The sequence below is a fragment of the Marasmius oreades genome, chromosome 3 (genome assembly GCF_018924745.1).
Source record: "Marasmius oreades isolate 03SP1 chromosome 3, whole genome shotgun sequence".
Classification (NCBI taxonomy): Eukaryota; Fungi; Basidiomycota; class Agaricomycetes; order Agaricales; family Marasmiaceae; genus Marasmius; species Marasmius oreades.
The window spans coordinates 3,996,970-4,014,308 of NC_057325.1; the positions used below are offsets into that span (position 1 = coordinate 3,996,970).

Here is a 17,339-nt window from a genome sequence, read left to right on the forward strand (position 1 = left end):
CGCGTATTCCATCGATCAGGGAATGAGTTGGAAGGAATACAAATTTGTAGGTGAGGGGGAGAGGAAGGTCCGGGTGAGGTATCTCGTTACGGTGCCTGCGGATAATAGTAGGAAGTTTATCTTGTTTGGAGAGCGTGCTGGTGGGGAGGGATCTGTAGCGATTCCGATTGATTTCTCGTCATTGATGAGTAGATAGTGTGAGTTTTCCCCCGGAAGAATTTGACAACAGCTGATCTTTGTTGCAGCTTTCAGGTGTCTTGGACCCAGACGATCTCAATCACAATCCCTTTGAACTGTGGAGTCCTAGTGAAGGGAGGAATGAAAGATGTGTCTTTGGGCGATAGGTGAGTGTTCTTGTTGCATTCTTTTCGTTTGCTACGGTGGAGTATTGACATTTCCATATAGAAGCTCTACCATCACCGTCTGCCAGATGCAATGTGCTACGTCGGTGATGGACTGGAGAATGAAGAAAGAGTCAAGATTGTCGATAACTGCCCTTGCGTTGAGAGCGACTTTGAATGGTCCGGTTCTCACAGGTTTTCACGTCGGCGAGATGCGTTAGAGTCCTGTCGCTAAGAACTCGTATCATTTCTCCCGGTCATTTTACAATGGGTACAAGAAAATAGCTAGCTCAAGGTTCGCTTTTCGTCATACATCCCTATATTCTTCAATGAACCCTTTCATTTCGTTCACAACCTGATCGATAGACATAGCCGGAAGGTCGTATCGTTCTCGATGTCGCAAACCGCCTTCGAAGTCGTTAATGGATATCAAAACAGCAAAAAAAAAGCGAACGGACTCACAATCGCAAGGTACTGTCGACACTTGATATCCGGCGATCTTGAGCTTAGAATGCAGTATCGATTCTGGACACTAGTTAGCAGAAAGCATGGACATGGGATCGAGAGCCAACCCGTTCGATGGCACCAATGGAGCTTCGTCTTGTAAACCTCTACCAGCTCACTTTCATCCAAATGGCAGTTTTGTCGATGCTCCGCAAGTCTTCGCTCCGGATTGTTTGTCCTGCCTAACTTCACGAATTCCTCTTTGCCTACAAGAAGATAAACCCATCCCTCCCCATCACTGTCCGAAATTCTTCGACGAATCTTCGCCTCAAACGCTGTTTGCAGCTTGGTGTCCATGAATGACGATACGAGAATGCTTGGTCTGGGTAGAATACGGTAGGTTGAACAACGCCAATCGTCCATTTTGGGACGGTAGAGTAAACTTCCACATACGCCTACAAATATCCGTGCTCGACAATTCCAAAGACGGTCTCCAGTCCTGTCTTTAATTCTCCTGCTCTTTCGCATAGTCGTACATCGCATTCGCACTCCCGTATACCCACCCCGACGTACATCGATAGATGAAAGTGATCCGATTGTTTATTCGCAGGAGAACGACTACAGACTACCTACTCCATACTGTATCTAATAAAACAGACCTCCTGTGGTACCAATGAAGATTTCCGAGATGTAGTACGCCTACTGTACCAAAAAAAGCTATAAAAAAAATCTCAGACCCAGTGGGTCGGGCGTTTCAAAAAGCCGTTTTGCCGCGCCGAAACCGTTTTGTATTCGGTTTCTCGGCAAAACGGATTGCCGAACTATTTCGGCATCTCGGTTCGTGTTTCGGTTTCAAACCGGTTTCGAACCGAACTGATGGGAACACTAGGTAGGAGAGAGATTATAATTGTCACGAGGTCACACGAACTGCTGTAACGTTGAATTAGCATTGCGGCATCTTTGTGGACACCGGATTGGCAGAAAGCGGCATGGCCGAGAGCTGCCGTCAGCGCTCATTCCATTCATTCGGTTTTTGGCACTGCCCCTGGCCCTTGCTTTATCTTCGTCTTTTTTGCCCAAACGATCGCTGCATTGACCCAAATAACTATCATAATTTACTACACAATCGGAATCTCGTTTAGGTTAATTTTCATCAATCCCCATTGTTCGTGTCACAATTCGGTCACATCAAACATCCCCACATGGGCCTTACATGACTGCGACATGACATAGACAACACAGTTACCACATGACAGCTAAATGCCGCCAGTGTTAGGCGTTATCGAGGGTTGGCTGATGAGGAATTCCATTACAGCGGACAAAAGTTGAACTTAGGGGCTCTTTGTCGCTCGGTCATGATAACACTCCCAAATTCAGCAACTCAGTTCCCAAGTCCCTTTCAGCAGACTGCGGAGTTCTACACCCCATCCATCGGTTAATATGAGCATGGCGTACTGGAATCCAGGTTTGAATCTATCTTGCACTCGTCGCGAGTCTTTGCGTTTTTCGGGGAGCCTGGAGTTGAGTTCTGGGGGACTACCGTCCAAACAGAGGTTTTATCATTCCCTGTCCTTGAAAGCTTTGCCCTACAGGAGGAAGTCTAGAGGTATATGGGAGAGGGATGCCTTTGATAACGTCACGTACGTTGGAGGTAGTGCATTGACACGTGAAGATGATCTCAGTGCTTACTCCAAGACACCACTTCACACCACTTCACACTCAGAAGTACCTGGGCTTGTGGGATGTTCAAGCACAGGGTGCATATCCTACCCCGACAGTTGACGCCAAACATCCGAGTCCGAGGTGTCAAACCCTACATGCCATCCCCCTTGGTGTTCCCCATTCATATTAAATCGATATCAGGTCTACCCTTAACATCATGAAAGGCCGCTATGAATCTTTCTTTACTTGACGATACTTTGGCCGTATCCGCACCAGAACCATGGACACTTCTCCAGTGGTACACCGTTGCAACTTGTAAGACGTGCAGTGGGGGCAGTGGGGAGCCCAACATCGACCGCTCAATCACTCAAAACTTGATTTCAATACTTCAAAGATAATCACACGAGTCTCTATCAAGGGTTCGCAACCTATTCGATATCCTAATATCCCGGACTTGCCACGTTATTTAGCCCTTTCGTCGTAAGGGTGTGGATCCAGGTGCGGTGTATCCTCAACCCTGCACATGGCCATGCTTTATCAAGTCACAAGTGGCTTACTTCGACTCTGCGAAACGCCGCCCAACCCCTACCACCGCAGTATACCATGTCGGACGAATTCGAATTACAAGACTACACTTTCTCTCCGTCACCCACAGACCCATCCACCTGGACACGCAAATGCCACGGTTTCGAGTCCTTCGTATCTGTGCTGTCCGAAAACCTCGGTGGATGCCCCTTCCTGACCACCACGATAAGCATCAAACCAGCTTATGACCGGGCGATACTTGAGCCTGTTGTCAAGGCCGCATGGATCGCTCTCCGTTACACTCTACCAGCTATCGCTGTTAAATCATCTAGACTCCCTGCTCCCGATAGTCACTTCATTTTGACATATCGTACGCCCAAGGATACTGGAGAGCTTCAAACTTGGGCCAACGAGACCGTCTTTTTCACCGATGAAGTGAACGACGTGTACGACGCGCACAAGAAGCTGAAGAATGAGAGGTGGTGGAAGCCATCGGGCAATCATTGGATTGGAGAGTTGCACGTTTCTCCTATAAAACATGGGTGGCAATTTAGGTGAGTCGCTCCGAACCTGACAAATACCGGGTTTCTTACGATTCCTTTTTAGTATCGTCTTCAATCATGGCAGTCACGATAGTAGAAGTGCTTTCGTGAGTCACCCCCCCCCCATTTTTCTTCCTCTTCTGTTCGACCTCACAGCACGTACCTCGACAATTAGGGTATTCTAAACGAACTTCTGGGGAAGCTCGTTCCGATCCTCGAAGGCTCCGCTGTCCCGGAACTTTCCTGGGGTGAGGAAACGAAACGACTACCTCCAACTTCCAATGTTATCAACGCAAAAGCGAACGCTCTACCTAAGGAAGATCAACCACCTCTCCCTTTATCCCAGTCGGTGAGACAATTTTAAGGTTTTGTACATATCGAGCTCTCACCTGTACCTTAAAAAGACACTATGGACCTGGACACCCGTCAAAATATCATCACCGATAAACCACGATGTATCCGCTCTCATCACCCTCCCCGTCGAGACCACGTCCAAACTCCATATGGTCAGCAAACTTCACGGGCGGACCATTTCTCGAGTTGTCACTGCGCTCTCTATCCTAGCACACACAGAAGTGTGTCTGAAAGCTGCTGCTGAAGCTGGTCCTGAACGATTTAAGGTCGTCTCGACGAGCTATAAGGAATCGGAGGTGTATCAGGTTGCGTTAACTTTTGCGAATTATGTGTGTTTTGCCTTGTTAGCTGGGTGACTTTGTTCGTGTGGGCTGACCCACGGATTTTATTGGATAGAGACATAAATTCCCTGAACCGTACAATAGGTTATCTAGCGAAACACCTGGTCCGTTAGCGACATTTGACGGAATGCCGTTGTTCCTTTCTATGGATCCGATCCGCAAGTTTTTCACGATCGATGACACTAGGTCAACTGTTGTTGTGAACTCGAAGGACCTATTGGACGCGTTTTGGAACGAGCTTGTGGATGCTACTGTTAAGAGTTGGAAGGATCACGACGTGTGTATTTTGAATTATCCACCCCCCTGCTGTGGCTCAGTGTTTTTCAACCCAACGTTTTTTTTTAGCACACACTCGAAGGATACGCAACCCGAGAAGCAGACTGTCAAGTGGTAATCCACGAATATGACCCCAACATCCTCAACTTTCCCGCACTTGTTACTTCTTCTGTCGGAGACTTGCAAAGACTGGGTATCTTTGATGAGTACCTCCCATCGTTGGAGAATAAGACGCAACCCCTGACAGTGGTTGATACGATTATCGGGCAGAGGATGAGGGCGCCGATGCTTATGAATATGTTTTGGCAGTATGATGGAAAGTTGAACTGTCACTGGTTTACGGGAGGGGAGTGGATGACGGAAGAGCAGTTGGGGATGGCTGTGGATTCGTTTAAGAGGTGGATTGAAATTTTTGTTGAATCAGAAGAGTAAACGACATCAGAGAATCATAGTTAACGTGGGTTGGACAGCGTGCCTCGTTTGAAAGAGAGGTGCATAGCATGACGCCATGTATTACTTCTTTCATGTTGGATCGGCCATGACTCTCCCTCTCAATGCTTTTCTACGCCCGCCTACACCGTTCTCCTTCGAGATTTACACCGTGTCTAGGCATAAAAGTAAGGCATAGGTATATACACACCACTAGAGCAGTGTGGCAAGACCGACTAGACTCTTTAAAGGTCGAGCACTCGAATTTCCTGTCCAGTGCTTCCTCAGATACCAAGTGGAAGGACGACGACGGTAATGGGGTCATTGACAACACGGAGGCTGAGATGAAGGAACTGAAAGAGGGTGAAGGTGTGTCTGTGTGTCTCAAAGTTTTCGGTTCATTATTGACGAGTCAGCATGTATAAAGGAAAACTCTTACCAACCTCCTCCCATCTCTTCAAGTTGATTCTACCAATAGACAAAATAAGAGCCGACTGGAGTACCAAAACCTCCACCTCCGCCGAAACCAATCACCCTCCCCGCCGTTCCGGTTCCGTCCCAACCGTACTTCTCCTCCATCCCTCCCAACCATTATCTCATCTCAGCCGCCTCATCCTCGCATCATTATCCCGACAAACTCACCCAGAATCTCTCGAAATCAATTTTAAAAGCAGTCCTGCCAGTGGAACCTCACCTCAATACGCTACCCAATTCCAATGGTCTGATTCTACCGATATTGGAGATTTCATCCGCGACGCCGCAAGTGCAGCTGAATTCCTGATATGTGTCACTCGAGAATCCGAGGAAGGAGATTCGTCGTCCACCACCACCACCACGAGGACGAAGGCGGCGCACCGGGCGCAGGGCAAAGAGACTGTCATACCCGTACGCGTACCCACGTTTGCAGATCGTACCCGATTTCTTAGGCGTCGTTTAGACGTGATAGACGCCGAGTTATCCACTATGGAAGGTCTTAAACGGCAATGTGAGATGGAAGCTCAACGTGGTGCGAGGAGAATGGCTCTTGGAGGGTTTGGAATGTTGGTTGTGTATTGGGCTGCTGTTGCTAGATTGACGTTTTGGGATTATGGATGGTAAGTGGTGTATACTAGTATCTACCCCCCCCCCCTCCCCCTTTGTTCTTCTGTTCCTGTCTGGACTCTGAAGCTGAAATTTTCGCGATGGGGTTAAGGGATGTTATGGAACCGATCACGTACCTCTCGGGACTTTCGAGTGTTGTGTGTGGATATCTATGGTGAGGTTATTCGCGTCCCTCCGGCTTTCTCTTTTACTGATTTGGTTATCAGGTTCTTGTATCAAGGACGAGAAGTGTCCTATTCGTCTGTCTTGCACCGTTCGGTATCAGCTCGACGACAGGCTCTTTACAAGACCAAGGGGTTGGACATTGATCGATGGGAAGACTTGGTTCATGAGAGGAAGGCACTTCTCAGGGAAATCGGTAGGATCAAGGAAGACTATGACCATGGGAAGAGTCAGCAGGAAAAAGAGACGGAGAAGGAGAGCCGTGATTCAGAAGGAGAGGATTCGGTTTGATTTTTTAATGTCTGCATTGGTTGTAATAACCCTACTGTTTCTATACGAAGGGTTTAGAATCTCGAAACGATCAGCGATGCACCCCCCTGCTCTATGTGGATCCTACAGATACTTCCATCATTCATTTGATAATCATCTATCGTCGAAAGGTAGTAACCTCACTTCCACGTTCCCCTTCGGGAATCTCAATACCGGAATCTTTGATTCGCCGTTTTTTTTTCTTTTCAATAAGGGTTTTAATCCCAGGGTATGTCATGAGAAGTCTAATACTTGACATCAATATCAACACGTTATAAAGTCTAAAACAGTTACTTTTTAGCACTTGACTTTTCCCCTTCCCCCCGAAAGATGACGGACGTCGATATTCAATCTCAATCAACTGTAGGCAGTAGGATCCTCCATGAAATGCGGGCGTCGTTGCCTAAACCTCCGACGTTCGATGACAAGATGGAGGAAAGGGCGTATCTCAAGTTTAGACTCGCACAGGCGTTGAGGATATTTGGTGAGCCAGACCCCGGTCTCGGGGGGTTGGTTTTGCGTTTGCGCCTCCTCATGGTACTTATGGGACTTTTTCGACCCCCCCCCCCCAGGGAAACGAGGGTTTGATGAAGGACTCGCTGGGCATATCACTGTTCGTGTGAGTCGCCCTTCATTCATTCATCCACCCCCCCCCCCCCCCCCGCTCGTTCATGCTCTTCTTCTCTTCCCCAGGATCCTATATCCCCCAACTGTTTCTGGGTAAACCCCCTCGTAAGTATCCTTACCAACCATAAATCCCTCCCAATCCTAACTTCTGCCCTACAGGGCCTCCACTTCAAACTAATCCAACCGTCGGACCTTCTCCTCGTCGACTCCACCGGAACCATTCTCCCCGAATCTGGTCCTTACAAGGTCCTGAACGTCGCTGCGTTCATGATCCATTCTAGAATCCATGAAGCAAGACCAGATGTGATGTGTGCAGCGCATTCGCATTCGTTTTATGGGAAGGTGTTTGCGGCGTTGGGGGTTGGACTGGATATGGTTTCTCTGGATGCTTGTGCGTTTTATGATGTGGGTGTTTGGGACTTTTTTATTATCTTTTTATATTTTTTTGGAGTCTGGTTGTTGACGATGGGGCGGGGACGTTGTTTTTTTTTCTTCTTCTATTTTGTGTATAGGACTACGCGCTTTATACGCAATTCGGAGGAGTTGTACAAGATGAAGAAGAGGGGAAGGCTATTGCTAAAGCGTTAGGATCGAATAAGGTGTGTTAGTTCGTATCATCCCACTTATTATTTTCTTCTTTTTTGACGACGGACGACGGCGCGAATTCTAGGCTGCTATTCTACAGGTACAGTAACTCTTTTCTTTTCTTATGAAACTCGAAAAAAAATAATTTTTAATTCCAGAACCACGGCCTTTTAGTAGCCACAAACACCATCGAAGCTTCGGTTCACTTCTATATTGCATTGGAAAAAGCCTGTCAAGTCCAACTCATGGCTGACGCAGCAGCAGCAGCACGGAAGGTGCCGACGGTGAAGATACCTGATGCTCAAGCTGCATCGACTGGGAAGATCGTGGGTAGCCTTTCGATTGGGTGGCTTGCGGGGGGGATGGAGTTTGGTGCGTTGGAAGGGGAGGAAGGGGTTAGGTTTGAATTTGAGTGTCGACCTGGTCAGTGATGGAGGGTGTATACGTATGTACTTATGGGATTGGAAATACATTATCGTGTCCGAGTCTTCTCTTTCAAAACTTACAGTGTCCCACCCCGGAAACGACGGATTCGGTTTCGTGCGATTCCCTTGAAGAACCTCCGGACGGTTTTTCCGCACTGTGTCTAACAGCCACCCCTTCCTCACCTTCCAACACATTAAACCTCGCAAGCCACCCAATCGTAAGTCTACGCTAAACGATTGGATTGCTATGTCCGTCGAGTCCACAGTTCCAACTCCCCCTCTCATGTACAGTTGCATGTGCGACGTGCGACTCCGTTGAAGAACTCCAAAAACCTCAATCAAAGGGGTCGATTCCGGTCTTTTCGCACTTCGGATCCGTGAAAAAAGAATCCTTGCCGTATGCCGTGAGGTTGTCCATTTCCCGCCTAAGTACAGTACCGTGCATTCTTATTCTTGCGCTAACCGTTTTTTATCTGTAACGACGCTGTCGCAACGTTCGAGTCGGAGGTTGTAGTTATCCCTGAGTGTATCGAAATTCTTCAGCTGTAGGCTCTTCTCACTTTTGTCTATATCTATATCTTCGTTAATCAATCGAAAGGTTTGAATCACGTGCACATTTAGGAGTTTACAGGCACAAATGAGGATTAGCACTGTATCGTCGGCTTTAAATTCCGGATCTCACGGCTATTTCGGGGGTGCGTAACGTTGGTGACTTCATGATCGATCGTCATACACAGAGGAGCGTTACCGTAGGGAACTCAAGCGTCGACTTTACGATTCAACCCGAATCGGACAATCAGAGATATAGTCAACGTCAAAGTCAAGAATCTGAAACAAGGGATACATTTTATCGGTCTAGCATGAGGCAATCATCAACAATAGACAGCCCAAAAAAAAAACAGGAGGGTATTCAACAAAGCTACAGAGGAGTTTCAGCTATTACTATTAAGGCAATCCGCGAGGCAAGAGGCAAACAGCGGAGGGGTAGAATATATAAAACCCAGAAGAGGAAAGGGGAAAAAAAAAAAAAAAAGACAATAGCATGGAGGTGTTAATGGCTACAAGATGATCATGATCAGGGCGAGGGTGATTGGGTATCAAGAGAAGTTATTGGATGGTTGTGCAAGAATTGAGAAGAAAGCGAGAGAAAGATTATGAACAGTCGCAAGAGTAAGGACATGAGAGGAGAAGGAGAAGAAAATCATAGAAAAGGTCCACGAATAGGAGGCCAAAATACAAGATGGGTTGTAGAGACGGATGTAACCGTCGTCACAGGGAACGAACCAGCGTTGGGGCGGGGCACGGGGTGGCCAGCGTTAGCATAAAGCAATATAGAACCGGAGGGGTGGGGGGCAGGGGGGAGGGGGGGAAGTGTGGAGATTCTCAACAAATCCCCATTCATGCACGAGGGGCCGCAGCGATATTAAGAGCCCCAAGAATAACCTCCCAAGCCAAATCAAGAGCATCCCACAACTCCGGAGCATGTAACCCAAGAGCAACCAAATCATACCACACATCCCGAACGCGAACCGTACGAGCTGTTAACTGCTGAAGACTATATTGATCATGCTCGCACAGATACTTCGAAAGCTCGTGAAGCGTAGACCTCGAATCTAAAATATCGCGTATGTCACGTCGTGAGAGGTTGGACATGAACCCGGAAGGCATGGGGGATAATAGTTCTTTTAAAACTTTATCCAGGCGATGCGAATACATGTAGTTTACGAGTACCGTGAAGGCCCCTGGTGAAGGGAGTGTGATGGGGATGACTGGGAGTTGGAGGTTGTGTCCTTGGAGACGCGATGAGGGTGCACGAATTTCGGGGAAGCGAGCGCAATGGGATGCGACTACCAAGGCGTGAATCGGAATGATGAGAGCCTGGGCTTCAGGATTATTAGAGGACGAGACGGCCAGCGCGTGTGTAGGATAATGGGGAGTTGTAGAGCTCGTTGGTGGGCGTAGAGGGATGGTCAGGAAAGCAGGTAGGTGTGATGAGGGTAATGAACTGGGGAGGTGAGATGGTGCCAGACTACTCAAACCTGACATTAATCTATGGAAAGTTGGGATTTAGCACTCGTTTTTCATTTCAGAACGCGAGTCAAGAGACAACGTACTGTGAAGTCTGCGCCAAAAGACCTTGCTGGATGTATTCAGGTGGTGGTATGTCGCCACGGGCCATTTCTGGGGAAGCTGCAATGATAGCACGCTTTGAAACTTCTTCATATTCAGGCCGACTAAGTTTTCGGGGAAGTTGAACAGCAGAATTAGATATGTTATGTGAGGAACCGCGTCTTCCTGTATCACGGTGACCGTACGCTGGGAAAGGGGTAGGGTGAGATGCGATCATTTTTTGAAGAGGTGGTTAGACGCGTGTGGAAGTCGTTAAGGGCGAAGGAGGAACAAATTTTGTGTGATAAACGGACCCCTCCAACCAGCGTCCTTATATAGAACAGCAAATTTCATGATTATGATGGACACGTGCCCGTACGGTAAAATTCCCTCTTTTGGAAGCCTACAAAGGGATGGACGTAAATGGAACTAGGCAACTCTGCTCAGTGTTCTCTTGCATGCGCTCGTTTTCTGGCCTTTTCATCTTTCTTTGGCTCTCCTTGTTCTGCTCTATGAAGCAACCCGCACGACTCAAGTTCCAATGAAAAAGCGAACGTCGATATTCGATTGCAGGTTCTAAACAACGTGTCATCAAAGCATTCGCCTCGTATGGCACAAATAACAATAACTGCCGCTTTGCCAGGTTACGTTGAAAGGGCGTTGCAATTGCAATTTCTTGACTCGATCGTCAAATATAACATACGTGCATTGGGACGCCTCACGTCAAACCAGTCGGGAACGAGATTGGAATTCTACGTGGGAGAAAAATGATTTCCTCGAAAAAATTCGGGCGTAACTCGTGGCATCGAATTTGACCTTGTACTCTGTTCAAAGCGCATTCATTTGCCTTGTTCTCAGCTATCTCTTGGGCTTGGATACCTAGTTCCTTCTTGCGCAAAAAGCTTGACTACGGACTCTGTTTTTTTTTTTTACTCTGGCAGAAAACGACTCATTACCTTGTGGCGCGGCTCGCATGCGCGCCTCTGCCAGTCTTGATGAACCAAACTGACTCACCACGCGCCATTCAAACTGCTCAAAGGGTTCTGATGGCTGGGGATCCATTGGACACCCCGCCTGTCACCGGGGAAGAATGAAGATCAAATAAAACAAACAAGGGTGCCCACGTTGGAAGTGAGGGTTCAAGCGCTTACACCTTAGAGCTGGCAGTTTTAAGCTTAACCGACGGTATGTAAGTAATATCTTGCTTGGTATCAACCACAAAAAAAACGCGCTTTTACTGCATAAGATCGTCACCCACTGACTCCCGCACACATCTCGTCAGGAAACCTTAGCGATCGGAATTCCGACTTTTTTTTTTGGACTCTCAACCACCTCTTGAAGCTTGAGGCTTGAGGCTTGAAAGGTCCCCCACTTTTGCACCCGCCCCCCGCCTAAGGCGCCTAACTTTCTGGTCGAGCAATCGTGAGCCATATGGACAGATCAAGAAAAGCTGTTTGGACCTCTGTAGAGAAACTTCTGATGGACACGCTGAGATGTACAGCAGTGACCCCCTCGAAGAGCTGTACGAAAGTTTGGGTCTCCCGCGTATCAATAAGAAACAAGCTGCGGATCGACACCGTCTCTAATATCTATCAATTCCTTCATTCATTGAGAGTCACTCGAGAGTCCAAGTTACAGTTATTCATCGTACCTCGGAGCCGCAAGCGGTCCAACATAAATCCTGAATCTTTGCTCGAAGAGCTTCTTCCACTGGGCGCCCCTTTTTTCAATCAAGCTGTTTACGGCCGGGTTCGATGAGTCCCCCTGTTATTTGGATTTTTTTCATTCGCAGGAATTTTCCCTGACAAGAGTGACCTTTTGAATGTTGCTGCTTGCAACTCTCCGCCGGGCCCCGCTCCATCATAATTTACCTTCCTTCAGGCAGAACTGACGATTGCTGGAATGAGGTTAGCCTCTTTTGAATGTACTGGAAAAGGATAGTACGACACCCTGCACATAACTAGTACTACGGGGGCGGGAAAATACAACGACATTTGCGCCACTTGACGACCGAGTAAAACAAGGTAGACTACGACCTTGTACCGAAATCTGGAAAAAGTTTACAACTAACTCAACTGTAAAATAAGGTATACTAGGGTAGATAGATAGACGATAAGCAAGCGGCCGGTATACCTAACTCCTTTCATCATCTCCGTCGCTCCCATTAGTGGAGGACAGAGAAGTCCGGTTCTCACCACGAACCTTCATTCGCGCAGACGACGATCTCCCGGCTTTCCGATTATGGCTATTTCTTACCGTCTTCGAGTGCACGTCAAGCACAAATGGTTCAAACTTGAACATTTTGTCTTTGGCTGCCAACTCCGTGGGAGGGTTAAGGTTTGTTGTAGGCTTGCTCTGTTTCTCGTGGGTGTTGCGGGAAGTGCGAGGAGGTTGCGTCGACCTTGGAGAGTGTGTAGGTGACTGGGTGGCTTCTGCTTGTGACTTTGGGGAGTGTAGTGTAGGAGGTGTAAAAACGATCCCTGATGCAACAGATGCGAAGGCAGAAGAATATTTGGACTTGTTGAATGGTAAGAGGTCAGTTAATTAGCCCCTGTGTAGGAAAGATACTGTGCGTACATCAAGAGTGTCATCGTCAAGAACATCAAAGTCAGCTTCATCCGCAGAATCCGGGTCCCATTCCTCATTGTGCGCATTACCATCAGTCTCTGCTGGGTATGATTGCCAGGATTGCCTAGTTGGCTGGGGTGGGACGATGAGAGATCTGAGTGATAGCTAGACAGTGAACTGACCGGTTCAGAACGACGTGCGAATATATTGACTAGATCCATAGCAGGTTGAGTGGAAGTCTCGCTCAGGTGGGCATGCGTAGGTTGACGTCGATTTGACCTGGGCTTGACATCGAGTGATGGCGAACGTAGCGAAGGTGTAGGACTAGTTGTTGCATCTTTCGAAAGAGGAACAGAAGCTTCCAAACAACTAGACCTTCTCGTTGACGCTGACGACGTTGACGACCGATTGAACATGGAGACATTCTCTGTTCCCGTTCTAAGAATGGGGGTTGTGGTTTTTCGATCCGGCGGGCTTCCTTTTTGTACTAAAGCTTTGATAGCCCAGCTTCGTTCCAGACTACTGGCTTGAACGTAGGCTACAGAGAGAGCTTTTTCGACCAGCGGAACAAGTTTCGTATAGGGCATAAGATAGATTGCAAGACGAGGGAAGAAGATATACGTCCATCCTACCGACATAAAAGGCTTTCAGCATACAACTCACCAACCGAACCAAATTCCTAACACGTACCGCGCATAACGCCTTCCCTCGACATTTTCTCTGCCTTTTCCGCGTTCATCACCAAAGTCTCCTTCCCATCCACCTTCTTCACCTCTGCACCTTTGATGGTCACCAACTCTATAGCAGTTTTGAGCTTGTTGGTTATTTTCGTACGAACAACGCGTTTCTTGCTCGTAGACTTCATCGTAGCGATGATTCTGAGCGACATTGGCAACCGCTTCCGTTCCGCATGCCAATTGCGCACACGAACGGGCAGAAGGGTCGGATTCTTGGAATCGAAATCCGGATGCTGTATCGTCCTTTCGACCCGCTCTTTCCATGATTCAACTGAAACCGTATATGGTCGTCGGACGTCGTACTGAGATAACAATGCGAATGGATAGACAGTCAAGTTGAGGTCGGCGGAACTGAAACTGGGATAGGTACGACGGGAGATTCCGACTGCTGGATGGGAGGGGTCTAGGATGTTCTCCCTTTTGATGAATGAAGGATCTTGTGGTAGTTCCCCTGGTGTCTGCCGGCGAAACTTTTTGTGGAGGTTGATTTAGCTTCAGTTGAGAGAAATTGAATTAAGGTTCCCTTACCAGGAGGGATCTGATTTTACCTGAAGTCTTTGGGAGTCTGGCAAGTTCGATGCATTTCTGCATAAATATCCTCCGCAGCGCGGACGATGGTGGTTAGAACTTTGAGGTCAAGCTACGTCGCAGCTCGGCGTGCGTGACGCTCGTGAACTGCGCCGAGAAAGCCGACCAGTGCTTTCCATTAACTTGAACTTCGTGCTTACTTCTCGAAATTCACGGCCTGCGTAGAGTTTACTGTCCGCCACGATGCAGCAACATTTGTTGGTTGGGGTCTCAGTTCAGTGCTACAGGTCGTGTCAGAACAGAGTGTTAAGGATGTTTGAGGGTAGTATTCCAGAAGCAGGTGCGCTAGCATTCAAATTATTTCTTTTCTTTTCTCCGTCCCTTAATCATTCTTTTCCACCCCTTTCAACCGGGGACCTAGCTCGACCATGAGGGTAAGTAGTTATCTGGGTACAATCGGGTATTCTAAACGTTGCTTTTAGACATTTCCGCCTACTGCATCAACGATACTCCCCCGAACTTGAATCCTTTCTGATTCAAGACGTATACTCCACGCTAACAAAGCTGGCCAAGCACGCAACTCAACTGCTATTATGGGATCATCAGTGCTTCTATGGTTTTGTTTCTAATCGTTGCGAATCTCGGATTAGCATCACCCTCTGCCTCCAACAGTCATCAGCGGGTAGTTGAATATACTCACTAACAATTAACTGTGTTGTTCTCAACGCTTTGGTGACTGCTCGTCAAGGTCAATCGTTACGATCTCGATTCGCCTTTGTGGGGCCGTGATGATCCTCCTATTTCTCAACACAACGCTTCGATTGATCTTCAAGGCGCCACAAAGCACTCAACAGAAATACCAGATGCCTCCGTCTTGATGACTTCATCTCATCCCCTCTACTGTCGTATTTCTTATGACGACTTTGTCCACATCTTCAATATACATTCGTCTGGCTCTGTTTCCACATCAAGGCGAGATATAAAGACAGATAGCCCCCCTCCCGATCAGTCATTACGCTCCTGTCTGATAGAAAGACTTGACCTTGGGTACCAAGAAAACCAAGGAAACTTATTCCATTCGTGGGCCTCTTTAAGTCAAGGATGCCCCAACTCAGGCACATCCTCTCCTTCGGGCCCCATGTTTGCTTCATTCCTTACGCTCCTTCTTCTTTCACCACCTCTGGAAGTTATCGGTTCACTCAAAAGGTATAATGTGAAACAGAACTTACTTATCACTGGCGAGTCACCTCTTCGATACTACTCTCCCTCTTTCGTTTTTCATCAAGTTTTCTCGCATGTAGAGCCTGAGGAACAATGTAAATACTACTACTACCCCCCAGCCAACAAAGCCAGATACAACTTCCCGCCCATTTGGAAAGTTGCGAAGTTACTGGCGAACGACACGGATGGTCAAGCTAAATGGAAGGCGATTGAGGATTCAATTCCAGCCGACGTAGCTGTGAAGGTATACATTCTCCGTCAAATGCTTTCCCCCGGATGTTACACGTCGTTTCAGACAATGGATTCGGGGGACTTTTCGAGTACCTTGAAAACTTATTCGACCAGCGATCCCGACTGTTGGTGGACTTCCCATCAGTGTACTACACCCAAGCACCCCGGTATTCCCGCAGATATTGCTACAGTTCCCGAAGTGAGCGGTTCGCTTCACCCGGTGTATTATCTGTACTCAAGATGTTCCGAATGTCCAGCCTTTGACGACAGGATATGGTTTCGATGACGGCCCAAATTGTTCGAATAATGCGTTCTACGATTATTTGCGAAAGAATAATCAAAAAGCCAGTAAGTATTCTTTTCATACACCGGTGGTGTTCGTCGTTAAGTCGGATTATCTTTCCTTCAGCCATGTTCTTCATCGGGAGTAATGTATTGGGCTGGCCACTTGAAGCCCAGAGGGCGCTATTCGACGGTATGTCGCTTTTTGTTTGTCGAAAATACCCTGAGACTGAGAAACGTAAAAGGTCATGAAATTTGTGTTCGTGAGTGTTCCGCAATGCCAGTTCTTTTCTATATTATCAGCCAATACTCAATCTCTGCTCGCAAAGACACTTGGTCACATAGACAGAGTACGTCAACTCTCTCTCCTCAAGCTCTGAAGTGTTTTCAACTAATTTTGGTGCTCAGTGACTTCATTGTCGAACGAAGAGGCTTTCGCCGAGCTGTGGTACAGTAAGTCTCTCGCAGTCTGTAATGTCGAAGTAACCTCGAGATCTGAGCGTTTTCGCATTTTCTGTAGCTGTACGGATATCCAAGAGCTTGTGTGACTCGCTTCTAATACGATCATAGATGCAAGCCATCAAAACGATTGTCGGAGTCACACCTACATGTTGGAGGGTACGCGGTTTTCCATTTCTATTCACCGAAGCGCTCCGTCTCAATAGTCGTCTTCCACATATACTCAGCCGCCATTCGGTGACACTGACGACCGTATTCGTGCTATCGCTCACGGACTTGGACTCACCAACATCTTATGGAAGTGGGACACATTCGATTGGGAAGTTGGTCCTTCGAGTACCACTTCCCCTACGACAGTCGATGAAAACTATCAAGAATTCATTCATGCGGCAAAGAATGGGACTTTCGATCGGGTGCGTCATCCTCCCCCCCACCATCAGAGTACTAAACAAACTCCTGTTATATATTCCCAGGAAGGTGGAATCCTTTTACTTCACGAGAGTTCCAATTTCACCATGTCGGAAGCTATCAAGTTCTACCCGGCTATGAAGGATGCATTTAAGGTGATATTCCTTATCGCCTCCGTTTCAGGTTACTGTGCCGTACTGGTACTGACTGTGATCCTGGACAGCACATCGTCCCTGTTGGCGTTGCATTGAATTGGACGCAACCTTACGTCGAGAAAGAATTCTATCAACCTTCGTTCTCTGAATGTTGGCCCTCTCCCCCAATCGTTTTTTTCCCTTCTGCTTACACGCCGCCCACCTTTTTAGATATATCCGGGAATACAACGAAACCTCTACCTGCAGCCACGTTGAAGCGCTTTGGAGCTGGCGACAGGGTACGGCTGGAACTACCTGTCGCTTTGATGGCGAGTCTACTAATGTTCCTTCCGCTCTTACTATGATTTTTTTCCCCAACTCTGAATACCTCCCTATCATCTATGCGTGATTGGGTTATATATATATATGATACCTTGTATAATCAACTTTGCTGCCGCTCACTCGACCAATAAATACCACTTCAGTTCATACATACATACTACGACATATTGTAAATATCGCGGTCAGGACTGGGCGTC

General features: G+C 47.6%; 7 protein-coding genes across 7 annotated transcripts; 5 read left to right on the forward strand and 2 right to left on the reverse strand.

Annotated features, from left to right (window-relative positions):
• Positions 1-3,050: 3,050 nt before the first annotated feature.
• E1B28_006664 (uncharacterized protein) lies at positions 3,051-4,917 on the forward strand (the record flags this gene model as incomplete). The annotated part of the gene is made up of 6 exons (XM_043151356.1): positions 3,051-3,526; positions 3,579-3,621; positions 3,690-3,863; positions 3,919-4,197; positions 4,265-4,486; positions 4,555-4,917. 6 exons carry the CDS (start codon positions 3,051-3,053, stop codon positions 4,915-4,917), a joined length of 1,557 nt encoding a protein of 518 aa, XP_043012451.1.
• A 122-nt stretch (positions 4,918-5,039) lies between these two features.
• E1B28_006665 (uncharacterized protein) lies at positions 5,040-5,857 on the forward strand (the record flags this gene model as incomplete). The annotated part of the gene is made up of 3 exons (XM_043151357.1): positions 5,040-5,283; positions 5,342-5,799; positions 5,852-5,857. 3 exons carry the CDS (start codon positions 5,040-5,042, stop codon positions 5,855-5,857), a joined length of 708 nt encoding a protein of 235 aa, XP_043012452.1.
• A 47-nt stretch (positions 5,858-5,904) lies between these two features.
• On the forward strand, positions 5,905-6,468 carry E1B28_006666 (uncharacterized protein; the record flags this gene model as incomplete). The annotated part of the gene is made up of 3 exons (XM_043151358.1): positions 5,905-6,008; positions 6,107-6,169; positions 6,222-6,468. The coding sequence occupies 3 exons, from the start codon at positions 5,905-5,907 to the stop codon at positions 6,466-6,468; spliced, it is 414 nt and encodes a 137-aa protein (XP_043012453.1).
• A 157-nt stretch (positions 6,469-6,625) lies between these two features.
• E1B28_006667 (uncharacterized protein) lies at positions 6,626-8,182 on the forward strand. The gene is made up of 8 exons (XM_043151359.1): positions 6,626-6,715; positions 6,788-6,970; positions 7,059-7,105; positions 7,180-7,218; positions 7,273-7,518; positions 7,626-7,712; positions 7,784-7,798; positions 7,857-8,182. Exons 2-8 carry the CDS (start codon positions 6,817-6,819, stop codon positions 8,127-8,129), a joined length of 861 nt encoding a protein of 286 aa, XP_043012454.1. The 5' UTR covers positions 6,626-6,715; positions 6,788-6,816; the 3' UTR covers positions 8,130-8,182.
• Positions 8,183-8,918: 736 nt separating this feature from the next.
• On the reverse strand, positions 8,919-10,578 carry E1B28_006668 (uncharacterized protein). Its single transcript, XM_043151360.1, has 2 exons — positions 10,238-10,578; positions 8,919-10,173 (listed from the first exon to the last, which is right to left on the reverse strand). The coding sequence occupies exons 1-2, from the start codon at positions 10,468-10,470 to the stop codon at positions 9,522-9,524; spliced, it is 885 nt and encodes a 294-aa protein (XP_043012455.1). The 5' UTR covers positions 10,471-10,578; the 3' UTR covers positions 8,919-9,521.
• Positions 10,579-12,144: 1,566 nt separating this feature from the next.
• E1B28_006669 (uncharacterized protein) lies at positions 12,145-14,202 on the reverse strand. Its single transcript, XM_043151361.1, has 5 exons — positions 14,066-14,202; positions 13,491-14,007; positions 12,983-13,428; positions 12,810-12,932; positions 12,145-12,749 (listed from the first exon to the last, which is right to left on the reverse strand). Exons 1-5 carry the CDS (start codon positions 14,126-14,128, stop codon positions 12,366-12,368), a joined length of 1,533 nt encoding a protein of 510 aa, XP_043012456.1. The 5' UTR covers positions 14,129-14,202; the 3' UTR covers positions 12,145-12,365.
• Positions 14,203-14,905: 703 nt separating this feature from the next.
• On the forward strand, positions 14,906-17,165 carry E1B28_006670 (uncharacterized protein; the record flags this gene model as incomplete). The annotated part of the gene is made up of 13 exons (XM_043151362.1): positions 14,906-15,303; positions 15,367-15,530; positions 15,582-15,716; positions 15,775-15,865; positions 15,927-15,992; positions 16,045-16,062; positions 16,129-16,149; positions 16,208-16,266; positions 16,370-16,417; positions 16,486-16,671; positions 16,732-16,821; positions 16,890-16,971; positions 17,032-17,165. The coding sequence occupies exons 1-13, from the start codon at positions 14,943-14,945 to the stop codon at positions 17,163-17,165; spliced, it is 1,455 nt and encodes a 484-aa protein (XP_043012457.1). The 5' UTR covers positions 14,906-14,942.
• Between the last annotated feature and the right edge of the window lie 174 nt (positions 17,166-17,339).